The 23,502-nt window shown below is 53.1% G+C and overlaps 1 protein-coding gene and 1 pseudogene across 1 annotated transcript in view; both read left to right on the top strand.

The window, feature by feature from the left end:
* CACNG8 (calcium voltage-gated channel auxiliary subunit gamma 8) overlaps positions 1-23,039 on the top strand; it is a 32,738-nt gene extending 9,699 nt beyond the window's left edge. Inside the window, exons 3-5 of the mRNA XM_055238995.2 lie at positions 10,687-10,770; positions 12,391-12,531; positions 14,848-23,039. Of these exons, the coding sequence (XP_055094970.1) occupies positions 10,687-10,770; positions 12,391-12,531; positions 14,848-15,626 (1,004 nt within the window). The 3' untranslated portion in view covers positions 15,627-23,039. The remainder of the gene's footprint in view (positions 1-10,686; positions 10,771-12,390; positions 12,532-14,847) is intronic.
* LOC129459509 (uncharacterized) lies at positions 16,437-23,039 on the top strand (annotated as a pseudogene).
* Positions 23,040-23,502: the final 463 nt, after the last annotated feature.

Raw genomic sequence — 23,502 nt, 5'->3', positions numbered from 1 at the left:
CAGGAGAATCCCTTTAACCCTGGAGGTGGAGGTTGCAGTGAGCTGAGATCGTGCCACTGCACTCCAGCTTGGGCAACAGAGTGAGACTCCATCTCACAAAAAAAAAAAAAAAAAAAAGAAAGGGAAGGAGATGAGAAGTCATCAAAGGAGTGGAGAAAGGAGTGGCCACAGGTTTGGGGAAAAACAGGCCCTTGGATGTCCTGGAAGCCAAAGGAAGTTAGTGTTTCAAGGCGAGGAGGAATGAAGGCTGACTCCGTTGTTCTTGTAATTGTCATTCATTTGTCACTGGATGCGCACAAGAACCCTGCAAAGTAGGTACTTTATTTATTTATTTTTATTAATTTTTTTTTTGAGACAGATTCTTGCTCTGTCGCCCAGGCTGGAGTGCAGAGGCGTGATCTCAACCCACTGCAACCTCCACCTCCTGGGTTCAAGCAATTCTCCCGCCTCAGCCTCCTTAGTAGCTGGGATTACAGGTACCCACCACCACACCCGGCTAATTTTTGTACTTTTAGTAGAGATGGGGTTTCACCATGTTGACCAGGCTGATCTCAAACTCTGGCCTCAGGTGATCTGCCCGCCTTGGCCTCCCAAAGTGCTGGGATTACAAGTGTGAGCCACCGCACCCGGCCGGTACTGTCATTATTCCCATTCTAAAAGAAGTGAAGGCTCAGAGAGGTGAAGTAATTTGCCCAAGGTCACACAGTTAATATGCAGTAGGGTCTGGATTTCTGTTTCTGATTTGTTTACTCTTTTTTTTAGAGATGGGTCTCACCACATTGCCCAGCCTGGTCTAGAACTCCTGGGCTCAAGCAATCCTCTCACTCCCGGCCTCTCAACGTATTGGGATTACAGGCGTGAGCCATCCTGCCCGGCCCAGGGATTTGAATCCAGGTGTGCCTGGTTTTCTAGGAGAACGAAGCAACAAATCCACTTGCTTTCAGCCCATGGGGGCTCCAGGGGCGTAGAAACTGGGCCCCCCTGAGTCATTGCCTCCTGCAGTCACTGTGCCCCTGGGAACTCTCGGGCTCAATCTCCATCTCCCTTTGGAGTGTGTCTGACAGATGTAGTAGAATGTAATGATTGAAACAAACTCGGAGGCTGCTCTGCCTAAGGAGCGGCTGTTCTTTATTCCTTTACTGTCTTTAATAAACTTGCTTTCAGCTGGGTGCAGTGGCTCACACCGGTAATCCCAGCACTTTGGAAAGCCAAGGTGGGTGGATCACCTGAGGCCAGGAGTTCGAGACCAGCCTGGTCAACATGGGGAAACCCTGTCTCTACTAAATATACAAAAATATTAGCCGGGGCTGGTGGCAAGCGCCTGTAACCCCAGGTAATCGGGAGGCTGGCAGGGCACAGTGGCTCACGCCTGTAATCCCAGCACTTTGGGAGGCTGAGGCGGGCGGATCACGAGGTCAGGAGATCAAGACCATCCTGGCTAACACGGTGAAACCCCGTCTCTACTAAAAATACAAAAAATTAGCCGGGCACGGTGGCCGGTGCCTGTAGTCCCAGCTACTCAGGAGGCTGAGACAGGAGAATGGCGTGAACCTGGGAGGCGGAGTTTTCAGTGAGCCGAGATCACGCCACTGCACTCCAGCCTGGGTGACAGAGCAAGACTCCGTCTCAATTTATAAAACAAACAAACAAACAAACTTGCTTTCACTTTCTCTGTTTTTTTTTTTTTTTTTGAGACAAAGCCTCCCGAGTAGCTGGGGTTACAGGTGTCTGCCATCATGCCCGGCTAATTTGTGTATTTTTAGTAGAGACGGGGTTTCACCATGTTGGCCAGGCTGGTCTCAAACTCCTGACCTCAAGTGATCTGCCTGCCTTGGCCCACTTTACTCTTTTTTTTTTTTTTTTAATTTCTTTTTGAGACGGAGTCTTGCTCTGTTGCCCAGGCCGGAGTGCAATGGCATGATCTCGGCTCACTGAAACCTCTGCCTCCCGGGTTCAAGCAATTCTCGTGCCTCAGCCTCCTGAGTAGCTGGGACTATAGGCATGTGCCACCATACCCAGTAAATTTTTTGTGTGTTTTTAGTAGAGACATGATTTCGCCATGTTGGCCAGGCTGGTCTTGAACTCCTGACCTGAAGTGATCTGCCTGCTTCAGCCTCCCAAAGTGCTGGGATTACAGGCATGAGCCACCACGCCCAGCCCCACTTTACTCTTAAAGAAAAAGAAAAACAAACAAACTCTGAGAAATAAGACTAATTGGGTTTATCTTTTGTTTGCCACGTCCAGCATCGTATTTAACCTTGCTGTGCCTCCATTCCATCATCGGGGAAATGAGAATCCTAATAGACCCTAACTCACAGGGCCAGGGAGGGATTCAATGAGCTGATATGAGTAAAGCGTTTCAAAGACTAGCAGGCACAGAGGAAGAACTAGATTATAGCGTTGCATTTTGTTGTTGTTGCTCGGCTGTTCTTCTCCTTATTATTATTGGGAATTCTAATGTGACCAAGTCCTGATCCCCTCCACTCTGATGACCCAGGAGTTCCAGCACTTCCCAATAGAAATATAACATGAGGCTGAGCCAGTGGCTCACGCCTTGTAATCCCAGCACTTTGGGAGGCCAAGGTGGACGGATCACTTGAGGTCAGGAGTTCGAGTCCGGCCTGGCCTATATGGTGAAACCCCGTCTCTACTAAAAATACAAAAATTAGTCGGGCGTAGTGGTGGGTGCTTGTAATCCCAGCTACTTGGGAGGCTGAGCAATCGCTTGAACCCAGGAGGCGGAGGTTGCTGTTTGCTGAGATGGCGCCACTGCACTACAGCCTGGGTAAGAGTGAGATTCCAGAGTGAGAAAGAAAAAGGAAATATAATACAAGGATGGGCCAGTGGCTCACTCCTGTAATCCCAGCATTTTGGGAGGCCGAGGTGAGAGGATTGCTTGAGTCCAGGAGTTCAAGACCAGCCTGGGCAACATAGGGAGACCCCGCCTGTGTAAAAAATTAAAAATTAGTTGGGCATGGTGATACATGCCTGTAGTCCCCACTACTAGGGAGGCTGAGGTAGAAGGATTGCTTGAGCCCAGGAGTCGAGGCTGCAGTGAGCTGTGATTGTGCCACTGCACTCCAGCCTGGGTGATAGAGCAAGACCCTATCTCAAAAAAAAAAAAAAAAAAAGAAAGAAAGAAATATAACATGGGTGACCATATATAGTTAAAATTTTTAGGCTGGGCACGGTGGCTCACGCCTGTAATCCCAGCACTTTGGGAGGCCGAGGCGGGTGGATCACCTAAGGTCGGGAGTTGGAGACCAGCCTGGCCAACATGGTGAAACCCCATCTCTACTAAAAAAACAAAATTTAGCCGGGTGCAGTGGTGGGCAACTGTAATTCTAGCTACTAAGGAGGCTGAGTCAGGTGGATCACCTAAGGTCGGGAGTTAGAGACCAGCCTGGCCAACATGGTGAAACCCCATCTCTACTAAAAAAAACAAAATTTAGCCGGGTGCGGTGGTGGGCAACTGTAATTCTAGCTACTCAGGAGGCTGAGTCAGGAGAATTGCTTGAACTCGGGAGGTGGAGGTTGCAGTGAGCCGAGATTGTGCCACTGCACTCCAGCCTGGGCAACAGAGCAAGGCCCTGTCTCAAAAAGAAAAAAAAAAAAATTAGAATTTTTCTAGTAGCTACATTAAAATAAATAAAAAGGAACAGGTACCCAGCATAGCCAAGATATTATCACTTGAACATGTAATCAGTATAAAAATTATTAATGAAATATTATACATACACACTCTCTCTCCCTTTTTTCCCCATCCTGAGTCTGAAACCCAGTAAATATTTTACCCTCACAGAACCTCTCCATTGCCACGTTTCAAGTGTTGGGAGCTGGAGGCATCTGCATGGGACAGCCCAGCTTGTGCCCCCTCCACAGGGATTTCAGCCACACCCCCAGGTCTTCTCTCAGGACTCAAGAGTCTGGGCCCACAGCCCTATTTATTAGTGCCGACCACACAAAGCCCCTTTGCTAGCACTTTGCCTGGCTTATTATCTCATTGAGCCCTCGCCATTTTGCCAGGGGAATGTATTATTAGCAGGAATCTGATGGCCAGAAAAGGGAAGTGGCTCAGCCTGGACCACCCAGCCTGCGAGGGGCAGAGTGGGTTGGATCCCAGTTCTCCACGTGTCCGCACTACAAGAAAGCTGCCCCTTAACCCTCGCATGCCCGGGTCTGCACTAGGCAGCCCCTGGGAAGAGACTCAGGGCCACGACATCACGATCCATGCACAAGAAAAACTCCTAGCTTGATCAGTGGCATTAGGCATAACTAAGGTGTATTCTGTGCCTAACTTTCGTTTTTTTTCAGACAGAGTCTTGCTCTGTCCCCCAGGCTGGAGTGCACTGGCGCAATCTCGGCTCACTGCAAACTCCGCTGCCTGGGTTCAAGCAATTCTCCTGCCTCAGCCTCCTGAGTAGCTGGGATTACAGGCGCCCATCACCATGCCAGGCTAGTTTTTGTATTTTTTAGTAGAGACTGGGTTTCACCATGTTGGCCAGGATGGTTTTGAACTCCTGACCTCGGGTGATCCACCCACCTTGGCCTCGCAAAGTGCTGGGATTACAGCTGTGAGCCACTGCGCCTGGTCTTCTGTGCCTTTCTTTTCTTTTTCTTTCTTTTTTTTTTTTGAGACAGCGTTTCGATCTTGTCGCCCAGGCTGGAGTGCAATGGTGTGATCTCTGCTCACTGAAATCTCCACCTCCCGGGTTCAAGCAATTCTCCTGTCTCAGCCTCCCGAGTAGTTGGGATTGCCTGCCACCATGCCTGCCTAATTTTTTGTATTTTTAGTAGAGACGGGGTTTCACCACGTTGGCCAGGCTGGTCTCGAACTCCTGACCTCAGGTGATCCACCCGCTTTGGCCTCCCAAAGTGCTAGGATTACAGGCATGAGCCACTGTGCCCGGCTTTCTGTGCCTAACTTTCATTGAAATTTCACTGAAACCCTCTAAAGTCACACTACCATCCTCAATTTCCCAATGAGAGAGCAGAGGCTCAGGGACGATCCGGTTCCAAAACCACGCAGCTGGGAATTGGTGCGTTGGGATGTGTGTCCAGAGAGTTGGATTACAGAGCCCACAATCAATAACCCCCACAGCCACCAGACTCTACTGTCTTAAATATGCCGACCTCCCAAACCGAGCTGTGCTGGAAGGAACCTCTCCCCATCACTCACCCCCAATGGGGCTTTGGGCAACTTCTTCAGCTCCCTATGCCTCCGTTTCCTCATCTGTAAAGCAAGGATGCTGTCGCTGCCTACCTCCGAGGGTTTGTCCTAGGGACTGAGCAAGTTATTAACCACTGGTCAAATGCTTGGAGCAGTACCTGGTGCACAGTTAGTGCTCAGTCAGAGTAGTTACTATTACTGTCGCCACTAACCTGTTCAGCAATTCGGCGTGCCGTGTGGTTTACATGCTCAGTCTCATTTAATCATCACGAATATTTTGAGAGAATTACTACGATCCCATTCAAAAAAGGAGGGAGCAGGCTGGGCGTGGTGGCTTACGCCTGTAACCCTAGCACTTTGGGAGGCTGACGTGGGTGGATCACCTGAGGCCAGGAGTTGGAGACCAGCCTGGCCAACATGGTGAAACCCCATCTCTACTAAACATATGAAAATTAGCCAGGCGTGGTGGCAGGTGCCCGTAATCCCAGGTACTTGGGAGGCTGAGGCAGGAGAATCATTTGAACCTGGGAGGGGGAGTTTGCAGTGAGCCGAGATTGTGCCACTGCACTCCAGGCTGGGCAACGGAGTGAGACTCTATCTCTTAAAAAAAAAAAAGAAGGCCGGGCACGGTGGCTCACGCTTGTAATCCCAGCACTTTGGGAGGCCGAGGCGGGCGGATCACGAGGTCAGGAGATCGAGACCACGGTGAAACCTCGTCTCTACTAAAAATACAAAAAATTAGCCGGGCGTGGTGGCGGGCGCCTGTAGTCCCAGCTACTCGGAGAGGCTGAGACAGGGGAATGGCGTGAACCCGGGAGGCGGAGCTTGCAGTCAGCCAAGATCGCGCCACTGCACTCCAGCCTGGGTGACAGAGCGAGACTCCATCTCAAAAAAAAAAAAAAAAAAAAAGAAAGAAAAAAGAAAAGCTGGACAAGGCGGCTTACCCCTGTACTGCCAGCACTTTGGAAGGCCGAGGCAGGAGGATTACCTGAGGTCGGGAGATCGAGACCATCCTGGCTAACACAGTGAAACCCCATCTCTACTAAAAATACAAAAATTAGCTGGGTGTGGTGGCACACGCCTGTAATCCCAGCTACTCAGGAGCTGAGGCAAGAGAACAGCTTGAACCCAGGAGGTGGAAGTTGCAGTGAGCCGAGATCGAGCCATTGCACTTCAGCCTGGGCGACAGAGTGAGACTCTGTCTCAAAAAAAAAGAAAGGAGGGACATTGAGCTTGTCATCTTACCTACCACACCGTGGTGGAGGTGCTGATGGGTAAGAGTTTGTACGTGGGCGTTGTATATTCATTCACTCATTCGCTCATTCATTCATTTATTCATTTTGATAATTGTAGTAAATTATACATAACATAAATTTACCATCTTCATCGTTTTTAAGTATGCATTTCAGTAGTGGTAAGTGCACTCATGTTGTTGTGCAATCAATCTCCAGAACTCTTTTCATCTTGCAAAACGGAAACTCAGTACCTGTTAAATAACTCCACATCCCCCAACCCTCCAGCCCTGGCAACTACCATGATACTTTATCTCTATGAATTTGATTATTCCAGGTATTTCATATAAGTGGAATGACACAATATTTGTCTTTTTGTTACCGGCTTATTTCACTGAGTATAATGTCTTCAAGGTTTATCTATGTTTATAGCATGTATCATAATTCGCTTCCCTTTGAAGGCTGAATAATATTCCATTGTATGTATATAGCACATGTTGTTTATCCTTTCATCGGTCAATGGGCACTGGGGTGTTTCCCCTTTTTGGCTATTGTGAACAATGCTACTATGAACATGAGTGTATGAATATCTATTTGAGTCCCTGTTTTTAATTCTTTTGGGTCTATCCCCAGTACTGGCATTGCTGGATCATATGATGATTCTATTTGTAGTTTTTGAGGAACCTCGACACTGTTTTCCATAGCCACTGCACCATTTTATATTTCTACCAACAGTGCACAAGGTTCCAATTTCTCCACATCCTTCACAACACGTGTTATTTTATATTTTTATTTTATTTATTTATTTTTGAGACAGAGTCTCACTCTGTCACCCAGGCTGGAGTGCAGTGGCATGATCTCGGCTCACTGCAACCTCCACCTCCTGGGTTCAAGCGATTCTCCTGCCTCAGCCTCCCAAGTAGCTGGGACTATAGGCACACACCACCATGCCCAGCTAATTTTTGTATTTTTAGTAGAGACAGGGTTTCACCATGTTGGGCAGGATGGTCTCGATCTCTTGACCACGTGATCCACCCACCTCGGCCTCTCAAAGTGCTGGGATTACAGACGTGAGCTACCGCACCCAGCCTATTTTAATTTTATTTATTTATTTATTTAGAGATGGAATCTTGCTCTGCCACCAGGCTGGAGTGCAGTGGTGCTATCTTGGCTCACTGCAACCTCCACCTCCCGGGTTCAAGTGATTCTCCTGCCTCAGCCTCCCGAGTAGCTGGGACTACAGGTGCACACCACCATGCCCAGCTAATTTTTGTGTTTTTAGTAGAGACGGGGTTTCACTATGTTGGCCAGGATGGTCTCAATCTCTTGACCTTGTGATCCACCCACCTCCACCTCCCAAAGTGGTGGGATTACAGGCGTGAGCTACTGCACCCGGCCTATTTTATTTATTTTTAATAGTAGCCATACTAATGGATATGAGATGATATCTCATTGTGGTTTTGATTGCATTTCCCCAATGATTAGTGAAATTGAGCATCTTTTCATGTGCTTGTGGACCCACTCAATCATTCTTTTTTTTCTTTTTTGAGACTGAGTCTCGCTCTCTCGCCCAGGCTGGAGTGCAGTGGCACAATCTCAGCTCGCTGCAACCTCCGCTTCCCAGATTCCAGCAATTCACCTGCCTCAGCCTCCCAAGTAGCTGGGACTACAAGCGTATGCCACCACACCTGGCTAACTTTTGTATTTTTAGTAGTGATGGGGTTTTACCATGTTGGCCAGGCTAGTCTCGAACTCCTGACCTCAGGTGATCCACACATCTTGGTCTCCCAAACTGCTACAATTACAGACGTGAGCCACCACACCTGGCCCATTCAATCATTCTTTCATTAAAAATACTTATTAAGCACTCAGTATGCACTAGGCACTGTTCTAGTTGCTGGTAATACAATGTTGAACAGCCCAGATGCTCACATTCATGATGTGTGTTTCAGTTTTGTTGCCACCATCAGCTGTGAAATGATGACCCCTTTCTGGGCCTCAGTTTCCACGTTTGGGTAATGGGTGCCATATATCAGCTGCTATCAACTGAGCACTTAATTGTGTTCAAGGCAAAGTGTTAAATCTCCATATCAGTCCCATGAGGTAGGTCCTGTTCTCTGCATTTTATAGGTGGGGAAACTGAAGCAAGTTGGCCTGTGTAACACCAGCAAGGACACAGAATAAGGAAGTGGTGGAGGCCAGCGCAGTGGCTCACACCTGTAGTCCCAGCACTTTTGGAGGCTGAGGCGGGCGGATCACTTGAAGTCAGGAGTTCAAGACCAGCCTGGGCAAAGTGGGCAACATGAGGAAACCCTGTCTCTACAAAAAATGCAAGATTTAGCTGGGCATGGTGGCGCAAGCCTGTAGTCCCAGCTACTCAGAAGGCTGAGGCAGGAGGATCACTTGAGCCCAGGAGGTGGAGGTTGCAGTGAGTCGAGATTGTGCCACTGCACTCCAAACTTAGGCAACAGAGGGAGACCCTGTCTCAAAAAATATAAAAAATAAAAAAAAATGGAGACGTTCCAATACCTAACATTTGGCCGCCACAGGACACAAACCACATGATCTATTTCACAGGACTCTTGGAAGCATCAGATGAGTTGGCCCACCTAGGAAGCACCGAATGCACATTAGCTCTTGGCAGTATTACTCACTCCCTTATATTAATTCTTCCCAGTTCCTCCTTTATCCCTATTCTTTCCCCTACTTTTCTTTGCTGGTCATGGTCTGCCTCTGATCTCACCTTCTGCTATGCTTATATTCATTCATTCATTCATTCTTCATTCAACCCTCATTACTTTCTTTTTTTTCTTTTGAGATGGAGTCTCGCTCTGTCACCCAGGCTGGAGTGTAATGGTGCAGCCTTGGCTCACTGCAACCTCCACCTCCTGGGTTCAAGCGATTCTCCTGCCTCAGCCTCTCGAGTAGCTGGGATTGCGGGCACCTGCCACCATGCCCAGCTAATTTTTGTATTTTTAGTAGAGATAGGGTTCCACCATGTTGGTCAGGCTGGTCTTGAACTCCCGACCTCAAGTGATCCACCCGCCTTGGCCTCCCAAAGTGCAGGGATTACAGGTGTGAGCCACCGTGCCCGGCCTCAACCCTTATTTCTTGAGGTCTCCCGTGTGCTGGGCCTACTGCCAAGAAATGCTGGGACACAGAGGAATCGGACTCCCATGCCCTACTCCCTCCAGGAACTCTCAGCTTACCGAGGACGAAGATCATCTACCAACTAATGCATGTCCTACGGGGCACCTCAGAACAGGAAACTGACCCAAGTTTGGTGGGAGGAATGAGTGTGCGTGTGTGTGTGTGTGTGTGTGTGTGTCTCAGGAAAGCCTCCTCAAGAAGGTGCCTCCTGAGCTGCCTGATTCAGGTAAAGTACTACATCAGCAAAGAATGTGAGCGGAATGTTCCACAGCATGGGCAGAGGCCTGCAGAACTGGACAGAGCTGGGCAGTTGAGGAAACTACATTATTTATATTTATATTTTTAATTTTTTTCTCCAGCTATGTGCTAGAGGTAGTAAAACATTATGTTCCCAAGGATGAGAAAATAGCTGAGGATGAGCATCTTAGGAGGGGAAGGAGATGAGGATGCATGACCCCTAGAGGCATGCTCCACCCCTCACACACCTCTGCTTGCTTCAACTACTCCATCTCTCTCCAGAAGGTTCCAGGTTCCCTGCAGAAAGAGACTGGAACCTCTCTCTCTCCCTCTCTCTCCCCAACCCCCACAGGACTGGAGACTACAACTCCCATGATCCACTGCGGCTGCTCTTTCACAACTGGACTCCAGACTTCACGGGGTCTCATGGGAAGTGTAGTCCTCATCGGCCTCGGCATCACTTTCCTTGTTTTTTTTTCCACGCATTTCCAGACTTTTCAGCCAATTGAGAGGTGGGAAGCGCCTTGCTTTTATTGAAGCCAACAACACCCTCTTTCTTACAGAGGTGGGAGCCGGAAGTCTAGAGTGCTGGAGCAACTTAGCGCAGCTTACAGGACAAAGGTCCTGTGGCCTTGCAGTGAGTGCTGGAAGGATGTTAGACTTTGGGTTTTTTTCCTTGCTTTTCTTCTTTTCATTAACAGGCGGGGAAACTGAGACCAGAGAAGTTGAAAGTTTGTCCCATATCACGAGTCGGGCTCAGGAGCCAGGACTTGCGGTCTCCCAAACAGCCCAGAGAGAGAAGGAGTTTGGGGAAGGGAAGGGTCTGTTGTCAGTGGGGTTGCCCCGCCCCCAACCCTGAAGTATCCGCCCCCACCACTGCCCTCCCCGCTCCTCCAGGGTTGAAAAGAGGCGTCTGCGTGAAGATCAATCATTTCCCGGAGGACACGGACTACGACCACGACAGCGCGGAGTATCTACTCCGTACGTGGGGGTCCGGGACAGACATGGGGAGTGGGTCAAATCGCGGGGCCTGGAGGGCGTCGGGGTGGGCGCCTGGAGAAGGCACTGGGACTCCGGCACTTGGATCGACACGCCGAGGTTAGCCTCCCAGCCAATCCGAGTCCAGATAGTGAGATCCTCTGGTCACCGATTGGCTGACTGATCTCGCTCCCGCCCCCTCCTCTCACCTTGGGGCGGGCTGAGGGAGGATCCTGGGCGCTAATTGGCCGCTTTGCTCTATTTGGCCCTCGCGGCGACTCTGCGCCGTGACTGGTTGTGGAATCCCGGACTGGGATTGGCCACCGCGCCGCAGGGCTGTGGGGGCAATCTGCGGCGGTGACCGGCCACTCCTGGGAGCCGGCTGGGAAAGCCTGTGTTGTCATTGGTAGCTACTCCGAGAACGCGGCAAATCCTAAATGATGATTGGCTGCGGCCTCAGCCAGGTTCCGAAATCGCAAAATCTGGTTGCCTGGGGTTTTAGGGGTGGGTGGAAAGGAAGGACTGCAGAGAAAGAGAGAAGGAGGGCGGGGCGGGGAGGGGGGGAGAGAGATAAGGGGAAGAAGGGAGGGAGGAAAAGAGGGAGAGAGACTCAGATAGATGAAGTCTGGCCTAAAGGGGGTAGGGAGGGAGGGAAGGAGGAAGGGAGAGGAAGGGAGTGGAGAATGGAGAAACCTGGAAGATTGAAGAAACCAGGCAGAAAAGGAGGGGAGAGAGAGACCCAGGAAGATAGAGGAGGCCAGGCGAAAAAAGGGGCGGGGTGGGATGGGGAAAGACCTAGGAAGACAGATAAGGCCAGGCAGAAAACAAAAGAGGGGGGAGAGACCTAGGGAGATAGGTGAAGCCAGACAGAAAAAGTTGGGGGGGTGGGTGGCTAGGAAGACAGATGAGGCCAGGGAGAAAAAGTCGGGGAGAGACGTAGAAAGAAAGATGAGGCCAGGCAGAAAAAGCAGGGTGGGGGGGGGGAACCTATGCAGACATACGAGGCCAAGGAGATAAGAGGAGAGAGGGGAGACAGACCCAGAAAGATAGATGAAGCCAGGCAATAAAACGGGGTGGGGTGGGGGCGTGAGGAGAAGGGAAGAGAAACTCAGAAGTAGATTCAGCCTGGCAGAAAAGGGAGAAGGAGGAGGGAGGAAGGAATGTAGAGAGAGAGAGAAACCCAGATGGATGAAGCGAGGCAGAAAATGGGAGGGGGTGTGGAGAGAGGTAGTAAGTGATTTGCGGGATATGGAGAAAGAAATTCGCAGACGAGAGGAAGGAAGGGACGAGAAAGAGAAAGGGAGAGGATCCATGGAGAAGTTGGGAGAAAAACAGGGAGAGTGATTTCGATAAATAAAGAGGGGGAAAGGTATTCCAGGAGAGAGAAAAATAGTCCGAAGAAGAAAGAAAAAGAGGGAGAGAAAATCAGACCGAGAAATAGAGAAATGTTAAAAACAGGAGAGAGAATGAGGCAACAGTAAAATAAACCAGAACACAGCCGGAGAGAGAGAATCACAGAACTGGCGGGAGGCGCCGCGAGATGGGGGGCCGGGAAGGGGGCGCAGGCGGCCGCGTCTGACCGCCCTCGCTCTCCCTCCTTTTCCTTTCCTTCCTCCCCCGCAGGAGTTGTCCGGGCCTCCAGCATCTTCCCCATCCTTAGCGCCATCCTGCTGCTGCTCGGGGGTGTGTGCGTGGCGGCCTCCCGCGTCTACAAGTCCAAGAGGAACATCATTCTGGGCGCAGGGATCCTGTTCGTGGCAGCAGGTGAGAGGCAGAGGGAGGGGGCGACCGGGGCGGCCCACCTGCGCGCCCACGTGTGTGTGTGTGTGCGCGCGCGCGAGTGCATGTGCGCGTGTGTGTGAGTGCAAGTACGCGTGTGTGTGTCTGCAAAGCCACCTTGCCCCGAGCAACCCCGGGGGCCCGGAGCCTTCCTAGGCGGTCCCCAAGCTCCATCGCCACCCGCTGGGTAAGGTGGGTGTAGCTCTCGCGTCGCCTTCGGAGGAGTAAAGAGGCACAGACAGGTGTCTGGCGCGTAAGACGCCGGGCGCTTAGGAGTCTAAGCCTGCCGTCCTGGAGACGGAAAGGGAGGAGCTGGGGAGGGGGTGGGACCTTGAGACACAATTGGGCTCTTGAGGACAGAGAGGCGGGGCTGGGCCTCGGAGGGCGGGCCCAGGAGAGGTAGAAAGTGATCTGGGCGCCGATGAAAAGCCTGCTTTAAGGGGCGGGCCTTTGGAGACCTTGGTGGATCCAACAGAGGTCTGGTCCTGGGAAACCGTCCAGGACCGGGAAGTGGAAACTAAAGGGGCTGGGTCAGGGAGACTGAATCGGCCCTTGCCCGTTGCCATTTGGAGAAGGAGAGGCTAGAAAAGACGGAGCGATGCCTGGAAAAGCCAAAGGGGGAGGGGTTATGTCCTTAAGGGCACAGAGAGTCAACCTGGCTGATTGAAGCAAGAGGCCGACCAAAGCCAGTCAGTACCTGGGATTGGCCGTCTCAAGAGCTAGGGCCTAGACGAGCAGAGAGCCAGGACTGGAACACTTAAGAGGCACGTAATTAAGGGGTAAGGCCCCCTTTCTACCCCGTATGAGTAGCATTGGGAAATTCCAGGGGCAGAGCTTTTTTGGAGGTGTAGAATACAGAGAAGAGAGAGGGCTTTGCATATTTGAAGAGCAGGGTGTGCTTTGGGGATGGGTCTAGATCCGCAAGGGGTGGGGCTTGGGGGATCTGAAAGGCCGGAGTAGCTGGACCTGAGACCGAGGAGGACCCTGGCCAAGATCCGCACGGGGCGGGGTTTGGTAAGCTGGAGGTGGGGCCTAGAGTAGAAGGCGGGGCCTGCTTTATTAAAGGCAAATTTTTGACCAGCAGGGGAGGGCCTAGAATGGATACCCCGGCAGGAATTATATGAAGAGAGATTAGATAAGTGATAGGCAGGGCCTGATCACAGCAGGATGACATCATTAACAGAGTTCAAAGGAGCAGAGGGACGAGGCTTGGGAAAAACCAGGTTTATAACGTTAAGGATGGAGGTAGACTAACTAGGGCAGGGTCTGGAAACTCATCTCATCAAAAGTGGGTTTTAGACCAGTCAGGGCAGGGTCTGGACTCTCTGGGAGTGGGGCTTAGGCCACCTAGGGGTGGGGCCTGGACCGCTTGGGGTGGAGTTACCACCAGCCAGGGTGGGGTTTAGACCAGCAGAGGTGGGACCTTAGCTAGAGGAGGGGGGTTTATGCCATGTGGGGGCAGCCCAGACCATCTGGGGGTGGGTCTTACACAACGTGGGGCCGAGTTTAGACCAGTCAGGGCTGGGTTAGACCAGCAGAGGTGGGGCTTGGGTTATCCGGAGGCAGGACCTGGACCATCCAGGGCCTTGTCTTGTCCATTCAGAGCAGGGCCTGGACCAGCCGGGCGTGGAGTTTAGACCATCTGAGATGGGACTTGAACCACCAGCCAGGGCCAGGACCATTTAGGGTGTTGTCTGGACCATTTGGGGTCCTAGACCACCTGGGGGTGGAGTTTAGATCAATGGGGGGGTGGGGGTGGGGTCCTAGACCACCTGGGGCAGAGTTTAGACCAGCCAGGGCTGGGTTAGACCAGCAGAGGTGGGCCGTGGGCTATCTGGGGGCAGGACCTGTACCATCCAGGGCCGTGTCTGGACCATTCAGGGCAGGGCCTGGACCACCTGGGGGTGGAGTTTAGACCATCTGAGAGGGTGCTTGAGCCTGCCTGGGCCAGGACCACGCATGATGCAGTCTGGACCATTGGCGGCCCTACACCACCTGGGGGATGGAGTTTAGATCAGCCGGGGTTGGATTAGACCAGCAGAGGTGACGCCTGGGGCTAGCTAAGAGTGGGCCCGAGCCCTCTGGGTTGGAGCTTAGACCAGCAGGGAAGCGCCTAGAGCATCGGGCGGGGAGTTGTGTTCACTTCTGGCAGGGCTTGGGTCAGCCAGATCCAGGACGGGGGGTCTAGCCCACTCGGGGTGGTGCCTGGGCCCGCTGGCGCAGGCAGGCAGGGGTCGGGGCCGGGGGCGGGGGCGGGGCCGGGGGTGGCCTCGAGGCTCCCGTCTGACCGTCCCCGCCCAGGCCTGAGCAACATCATCGGCGTGATCGTGTACATCTCGGCCAACGCGGGCGAGCCGGGCCCGAAGCGGGACGAGGAGAAGAAAAACCACTACTCGTACGGCTGGTCCTTCTACTTCGGCGGGCTGTCGTTCATCCTGGCCGAGGTGATCGGCGTGCTGGCCGTCAACATCTACATCGAGCGCAGCCGCGAGGCGCACTGCCAGTCTCGCTCGGACCTGCTCAAGGCCAGCGGGGGCGCGGGCGGCAGTGGCGGGAGCGGCCCCTCGGCCATCCTCCGTCTGCCCAGTTACCGCTTCCGCTACCGCCGCCGCTCCCGCTCTAGCTCCCGCTCCAGCGAGCCGTCGCCGTCGCGGGACGCGTCTCCCGGCGGCCCCGGGGGCCCGGGCTTTGCCTCCACGGACATCTCCATGTACACGCTCAGCCGCGACCCCTCCAAGGGCAGCGTGGCCGCGGGGCTGGCGGCGGCCGGCGGCGGCGGCGGCGGCGGCGCCGTGGGGGCGTTCGGCGGCGCGGCCGGGGGCGCCGGGGGCGGCGGCGGAGGCGGAGGCGGCGGCGGGGCGGGTGCCGACAGGGACCGCGGGGGGGCGTCCGGCTTCCTCACGCTGCACAACGCCTTCCCCAAGGAGGCGGGCGGCGGCGTCACGGTCACGGTCACCGGGCCGCCCGCCGCGCCCGCGCCCGCGCCACCGGCGCCCGCTGCGCCCGCCCCCGGGACCCTGGCCAAGGAGGCCGCCGCCTCCAACACCAACACGCTCAACAGGAAAACCACGCCTGTGTAGGGGCGCGGCGGGGGAGCCGAGGGGCGTGTCCGGGGCGCGTGCGCGGGCGCGCGTGCATCGAGGCTGCCGGGGTCGGGGGCGCCCCCGCTTTTCCCCGTGAGCGCGCTGGAGACTGCTGGGCCCGCCCCACGCCCACCCTCCTCGCCCCCCTCCCCCTCCGAAGCAGGGACCCCGAGGGAGGGGGCAGGGGAGGGAGTGGGCCGCTGTGAGGGAGCGTTGTGTTTTATTTTTTTGGGGGATCTATGGGGAGGGGGGAGGGCCATGGTGTTTTTTGCAGTTTCGAGATGTTTTCTTTTTCATGTTTTGCTGTGTGCATGGGGGGCGGGGCGGGGGGAGGGGAGGGAGGGACTCCCAGCCCAGCCCAACTCCTGGAGAGGGGCCCATAATACACAAATACATAGTTACACCCACAAACTATATATATGCCCTATATAAAGAGACACAGCGAAGGGATGCAGAAAGGCAGAAAGAGGGGTTGGACGCGGGCATTCATTCATTTTTTTCATTCATTATTCCACAAGGGCTTATTAAGCACCTACTGTGTACCAGGCACTGGTACATAAGAAGGCATTGGAGCAGGGGACACGAACGAGGCACAGAAAGGGCCTCCTCATTCATTCATTACCGGCAATTTATTTGTGCGCCTTAAAAAGCTAGGCATTGTGCTCCGTGCTCAGCGTGCAGGAGGCAGGAAAACAGCCAGGGGCCCCGACGTCTCATAGAGTAAACATCCTGTGCATGAGACAGGCATTAATCGGTCATGTACATGCACAATAAATTACAGTTAGGCTATAGGAGAAACGGGATGCTATGAAATGCTCCATCAGGGGAGCCTACCCCAGTTGTGAGGAAGAGATTTCAGTGGACAGTGAAAGGATGAGAAGAAGCCAGCAGGGCGGAGTTGGGCAGGAGTGTGGCAGGCAGAGCAGCACGTGCAAAGGCCCCGGGGCAGGAAGGAGCTTGCAGCGAGGGCTGAAGGGTAGTGAGGCAGGTGAGCGGGGATCAAGGTGAGGCTAGAGACACAGACAGGGCCAGACTGTGCAGGGGCTCGTAGGTCAGTAGTTCAGATTTTATTCTAGGAGTGGTGAGGGCCGTGGAACCGGTTTAAGCAGGACGCTAATGTGAATGGTGTACAAAGGGAAGACAGGAACTCGGAGGCAAGAGTAGGTGGCAGAGATGTGCTGAAATACAGCATCAAACATGGGCACTGGCCCTTGGAGCTCACACCCTTGTGGGAGGAAGCACATAATTACACAGATGCTGAAGCACAGACATGGTGTCTGGTGTGCAGGAGAAGCCCTGGGGCTTAGAGACTCATGTGTCTGTCACTCGTTTATTCAGCCACTCATCCGTTGCCATTTTTGGCCATCTGCTAAGGTACCAGGAAGTGTGTTAGGATCCAGATCCCCAGGGGTGAAACAGACTCTAGCGCTGCTCTCAAGCAGTTTATTGTCATCAAACACCGCCATCCAGGCAGGGCAACCGGTGCTGGAACCCGGACCACAGTGGGTACCGTGGCACACGGTGGACAGAGTGACCAACTGCCAGGAGTGAGCAGCACTTGGGGGAGGCTTCCTGGAGAATATGATGCCCATTCTGGGTCTTGAAGAGATGAAGGGGCATCTTCCGGGTGATGAAAGGCGTGAGAAAGGCTTGTGGGGCCAAAGAACAACTTGGGTGAAAACAGGGGGAAGTGAACGAGCATGATGTATTGGGGTCAGTGCTAATAGTTCTGGGATGCTGATGTACAAGGTGGGGCTGGGAGATGAGGCCGGGAAAGTAGCCACAAGCCAGAGTGTAGAGGTGCCAGGGTGGCCGGGCACGGTGGCTCATGCCTGTAATCCCGGCACTTTGGGAGGCTGAGGCTGGAGTATCACTTGAGCCCAGGAGTTTGAGACCAGCCTGGGCAACATGGCGAAACCCTGTCTCTACAAAACATAAAAAAAAATTAGCCGGGCATGGTGGAGCACACCTGTGGTCACAGCTAGTTGGGAGGCTGAGGGAGGAGGACCGTTTGAATCCAAGAGGTCGAGGCTGCAGTGAGCTAGGATCGCAGCGCTACACTCCAGCCTGAGCAACAGACTGAGATACTGTCTCACAAAGAAAAAGAGAAAAAGGTGCCTGAGTTCTAGACAGAGGGACTGAGGCTCTTCTAAGGATGGTGAGAGAGGATGACAGCTGAGCGGGGGCAAGGGCTGTGCGGTGGAGAGGAGGGGATGAGTTTGAAGTTCACGGAGAAGGCAGAGGGGACAGCGTTCAGGAGGCTTCCCTTCCATATTTGCTCAGCAAGTGTTTCCTGAGGCCTCCCCCGAGGCCTTGTGCTGGGTGGTGCTGGGAGTGGAGAGGTGATTTTGATCTTGCCCTGCTCTCAAGGGGCTCCCAGTCTGGTGGGAAAACAGGCACAGACGCAGCTTGAGGAGGACGTGGCAGCGGTGGTGCCATGCTGCCACGGCTCAGCGTGCCCTTATCTTGAGCATATGGGGCTGCAGAAGGGTACAAATCAGAGCTGAGTGTTCGGAATTTCTCTCTGAGGCCTGTGTGTGGAAGGACCAGGAATAAAGAGACTGAAAGGTCAAGGTCCCTAGGAAGAATTCTGCCAAGGTGCTTTCAGGAAGAGATGCTGGGAAATGTAGGAAAAGGAATACAAATTAGTGAGACGGAGAAGCGCTGAGTGAGAGAGAAGGATACGTGGAGAGAAGAGGGATGCTGGAGCAGGTGTTAAAAGAGACAAATCTGGCTGGGTGCTGTGGCTCCTAATCCCAGCACTTTGGGAGACTGAGGCAGGCGGATCGAGGCAGGCGGATTGAGCTCAGGAGTTCCAGACCAGCCAACATATTGAAATCTTGTCTCTACAAAAAATACAAAAATTAGCTGGGTGTGGTGGTGCACACCTGTAGTCCCGGCTACTCAGGAGGCTGAGGCGAAAGGATCTTGCTTGGGCCTGGGAGGGTGAGGCTGCAGTGACCCGTGATGGCACCACTGCACTCCAGCCTGGGCGAAAGAGCGAGACTCTGTCTCAAAAATAAATAAATAAATAAATAAATAAATAAATAAAATTGAGAGAGAGACAGCAAATATTTGCTGGAAGAGGGAGAGGGAACTGGTTAGGGGAGAGTGGATTCTAGAGTTTGACAGCCAAACAGGACGAGAGAGAGAGAATGAGGTTGAGGGTAGGCAGGAGGAAGAGCAAGATGGGGAGGGAGGGGGAGGGCAGGAGAGACCAAACTAGTAGAGTCACAGACAGAGAGAAAGTCAAAGACAGGAAGGTGATACAGAGAAGAGAGAAGAGGAGGAGAAGAGAGAGAGACTGACAGGTGCACAAATCAGAGAAGTCCCAGAGATAACAGAAACACAGAGACAGAGAGGGAGAGGTAAGCCGGAGACAGACTCAGAGATTCGCACAAAAAGCAACGTGGAGACTCAGAAGCAAGCACAGCGTCAAGGAATGCTCCATTTCCGGTGTGTTGTCTTCCCAGTATTCAAGAAATATTTATTGAGTGCCAACCTGTTCTAGACCCAATCTAGGCCCAGGGGATGTGGTGGCAAATAGACGGACAAGGGCCTGCTCTCCTGAAACTCACTGGAGAGATTAACAATAAATAATATCATTTCAGTAACCAAACAGTGCTTTAAAAATTAAGCTGAAGGCCGGGCGCAGTGGCTCATGCCTGTAATCGCAGCACTTTGGGAGGCTGAGGCTGGTGGATCACTTGAGGTCAGGAGTTCGAGATCAGTCTGGTCAACATGGTGAAACTCCATCTCTACCAAGAAATAAATAAATAAATTAGCTGGATGTGGTGGTGCACCTGTAGTCCCAGCTACTTGGGAGGCTGAGAAAGAAGAATCACTTGAACCCAGGAGGCAGAGGTTGCAGTGAGCTGAGATCGCGCCACTGCACTCCAGCCTGGGTGACAGTGAGTGGTAACAGGATGAGAGAGCAAGGATGACTTTAGATGAGGTACTTGGAGAAGACCTTGTGGCAGAGGTCACAGAGATGTGGATTGTGAGTAGGAAAGAGAGGTGAGAAAGCCTGGGGGCCAGGCATTCCGCCCACCAGAGGCAGCTCCAAAGCCCAGAAGAGTAGCAGTCTTCGAGGAGGCCTGTGCGGTGAGCAGATCCACCACAGGACAGAGGCACAGGGTAGGGGCTGATCAGTTAGGGCCTTGGATCCCTGGGAAGAAATCTGAATTTTATTCTAGATCTGATGGGAAGTGCTTGGAGGGTTTTGAGCACAGGCATGCCATGATCATATTTTTATTTTCTTATTTATATTTCTTTTGAAAGAGTCTTGCTGTGTCTCAGGCTGGAGTCCAGAGGGCTGATCTCAGCTCACTGAAACCTCCGCCTCCCAAGTTCAAGTGATTCTCTTGCCTCAGCCTCCTGAGTAACTGGGATTACAGGCGTGTGCCACCACGCATTTGGCTAATTTTTTTGTATTTTTAGTAAAGACGGGATTTCACCATGTTGGCCAGGCCAATCTGAAATTCCTGGCTTCAAATGATTCACCTGCCTCGGCCTCCCAAAATGCTGGGATTACAGGAGTGAGCCACTGTGCCCGGCCTCATATTTTTATTTAAACAAGAACAGCAGAATTACATTGCTGTGCTGAGCATACATAGACTTCAGGAGTCAAAGGGGAAGGAAGGAGGTAGCGGGCTGTTGCCTTCCTCTGGTTGAGGCCGTTGGAGGCCTGGACCAAAGTGGAGTTAGTGCGATGGAGGAAGTGGAAGAAGGCATGGGATTTTGGAGGCAGAGCCTGCATTGGTGGTGAACTGGATGTCATAGAGGAGGGAAGGAAAAGGAACCAGGAAGAGAAGAACTCTTTGAATTGGGCACGCACATCTCTGACGGGCGCCGATGAGGATTATTACCAGGAGGAATGAGGAGACTGGGATCAGGAAAGCGGCTTTGGGAGGGAAGAACCAAGACTTCTCTTTTGGATGTGTCAAGATAGAGATGCCTTCGAGAAATCCGAGTTGCGGCATCAAATAGCCAGTTGGATATGTGAGACTGGAGTTTGGGGGAAAGAGAGGCCATGGCTAAAAAATGTAAGTTTTGGAAACGTCAACATATAGGGGACCTTTAAAGCCACAGGACTGGGTGACGTGGCCTAGCAGGTGGGTGGGGACAGAGAAGCGACCCTGGCCAGAGCCTTGGGGACATCTACATCTAGGGCAGAAGGGGATGTAGCAAAACAAGCTCAGGAGTGATCTCGAGGTAGGCTGAAACCAGGAGGGTTACAGAGGGCAAATGCACCTTTGTGTTTCAAGAAGGGGAGGAGACAGCCGGCTGTGCCAAGAGCTGCTGAGACTCGGACAAGGATGCAGAGAGCAGAGTGACCATTAGGTTTGATGACATGGACGGGGTTGGTGATCTTGGTAAGTTAAGATGTCAGTTCAGTGCAGTGGTGGGGATGGAAGCCCTGCTGGAGTGGAGGGGAGAGAGAATTTGGGGGGAAGACAGAAGAAGGAAAGGGAATTCAGGCAATTGTGTGTGTGTGTAACTGACACAAAGTCCAGGTGCGATGGCTCACGTGTGTAATCCCAGCACTTTGGGGGGCCGAAGTGGGTGGATCACTTGAGGTCAGGAGTTCGAGACCAGCCTGGCCAATATGGTGAAACCCCGTCTCTACTAAAAATACAGAAATTAGCCGGGTGTGGTGGTGCACGCCTGTAATCCCAGCTACTTGAGAGGCTGAAGCAGGAGAATTGCTTGGGCCCGGGAGGCGGCGGTTGCAGTGAGCCAAGATCACACCACTGTACTCTAGCCTGGGTGACAGAGCAAGACTCTGTCTCAAAAAAGAAAAAAAGTAAAAAAACAAAAAAGTGACCCTGAAAGGAAATAGGGAGACATGCAGATAAGGAGATGGGAGGCAGAAAAATGCATCCTGCAATTAGCTGTCATAGCAGGCAGGAGCAAGAGAGATGGGGAAGCCCAGGGCCAGGAGGGGAAGATGAATTCAGGGGGCAGGGAAGAGAGGATGCTGTCAGCTAGGCTCTGGGAGATCCCCTAGCCAGGGATGCTCTGCCCAGCTCCTGTCTCTTGCTGCTGTCAGTGCAGGGCACACTCTGGGATTCCCCCTGTAGACCCTGTCAAGACCTATTGAGGTGAAGGGGAAGGACAGGTTTTCATCATTCATTTTCAGAAATAAACATTCATTCAGTTCTTGGAAATACTTTCTGGCCAGGCATGGTGGCTCATGCCTGTAATCCCAGCACTTTGGGAGGCCAAGACAGGAGGATTGCTTGAGGCTTGGCGTTTGAGACCAGCCTGGGCAATATAGTGAGACCCTGTCTCTACAAAAATAAAAAATCAGCTGCGGCGTGGTGGCTCACGCCTGTAGTCCTAGATACTTGGGAGGCTGAGGCGGGAGGATTGCTTGAGTCCAGGAGTTTAAGGTTGCAGTGAGCTATAATTGCACCATTGCACTTCAGGCTGGGCCACAGAGCAAGACCCTGTCTCAGAAAAAAGAAAGAAAGAAAGAAAGTCAAATAAATAAAGTCAAAGACAAGAAGGTGATACAGAGAAGACAGAAAAGGAGGAGGAGAGAGACTGGCAGGTACACAAATCAGAGAAGTCCCAGAGATAACAAAAACACAACCGCAGAGATAGGGAGAGGGAAGCCGCAGAAAGACTCAGAGATTTGCACAAAAAGCAGCATGGAGACTCAGAAGCAAGCACAGCATCAAGGAATGATCAATAAAAAGAAAAAAGAAAAAAATATTTCCTGAGGACTTCCAAGTACCAGGCCCTGCAATCTCGGGCCACTTCTATCCCATCTCTGCCCTTGGAGGGGGGGACAGGTAGTCCAGACAATTAGAATACAGAGGGGGCTGTGTTCTGACGGGGCCACGTGGGCATTGAGGAAACACAGCAGGCCCCTCCCCTAGCTGGGGCGGGGATGTCTGTGTGTCATCTCACTCCATCTGGTCATTCCTTTGCTCATTCATCCATCCATTCATTCAAGTCACCCCATGCACATTTTCCAAGACTGCCTGTGACCTGGCCATGTGCCGGGTAGAGCTGAGGATGCCAAGGTGAATTCCTCCTGTGCCTGGCCCCGGCCCCAGTCTGCTGGAAGAAGCAGACACGATCACACTGCGGGGAAACACGTGCTCCATCGGAAAAGTCCAGAGCAGGGGGTGGGCAGAGAGGCCCAGCGTGCACCAGAGCCTTGCTCAGGTCAGCGCCAGGCCTGCCTGGAGCAGCCAACTGTGGGAGAAGGAGGAGTTGGTGAAAGGTGGGTCCCACCTGGGCCGTCCACAGAAGGGCTGAGGGGTAGGGGGTGAGGGGTTGAAGATCAGGCCCTGCAGCCATGCCACACGGCTGTCCTCTGTCCCTGCCCCTGGGGGAGCTGAAACTGCATGGAAGGTCCCCCAGGGGTGCCCCGTCTAATAAACTCGATGAAGAGGAGTGCTGCTGTCATTCTGTGCCCCTGACAGCCTGCCCTGCCCTGAGGCCTGCACTTTCTCCAACATGGAAATCAGTCCTTCCATCCTTCAAGACCCAGGGTTCTGGCCCCAGTCTCCTCCACCAGGCCCAGGAGTCTGGGTCTGCCAACTCCTTGACCCGGAGTCCAGGCTCCCCGGCCCTCCTCCTCCCTCAGACCCAGGAGTCCAGGCTCAGCCCCTCCTCCCTCAGACCCAGGAGTCCAGACCCCCAGCCCCTCCTCCCTCAGACCCAGGAGTCCAGACCCCCAGCCCCTCCTCCCTCAGACCCAGGAGTCCAGACCCCCAGCCCCTCCTCCCTCAGACCCAGGAGTCCAGACCCCCAGCCCCTCCTCCCTCAGACCCAGGAGTCCAGACCCCCAGCCCCTCCTCCCTCAGACCCAGGAGTCCAGGCCCCCAGCCCCTCCTCCCTCAGACCCAAGAGCCCA

This window comes from Symphalangus syndactylus, chromosome 13 (genome assembly GCF_028878055.3).
Source record: "Symphalangus syndactylus isolate Jambi chromosome 13, NHGRI_mSymSyn1-v2.1_pri, whole genome shotgun sequence".
NCBI lineage: Eukaryota > Metazoa > Chordata > Mammalia > Primates > Hylobatidae > Symphalangus > Symphalangus syndactylus.
Note: the sequence above shows the minus strand (reverse complement) of the source record. Positions and strands in the feature narration are given on the sequence as shown.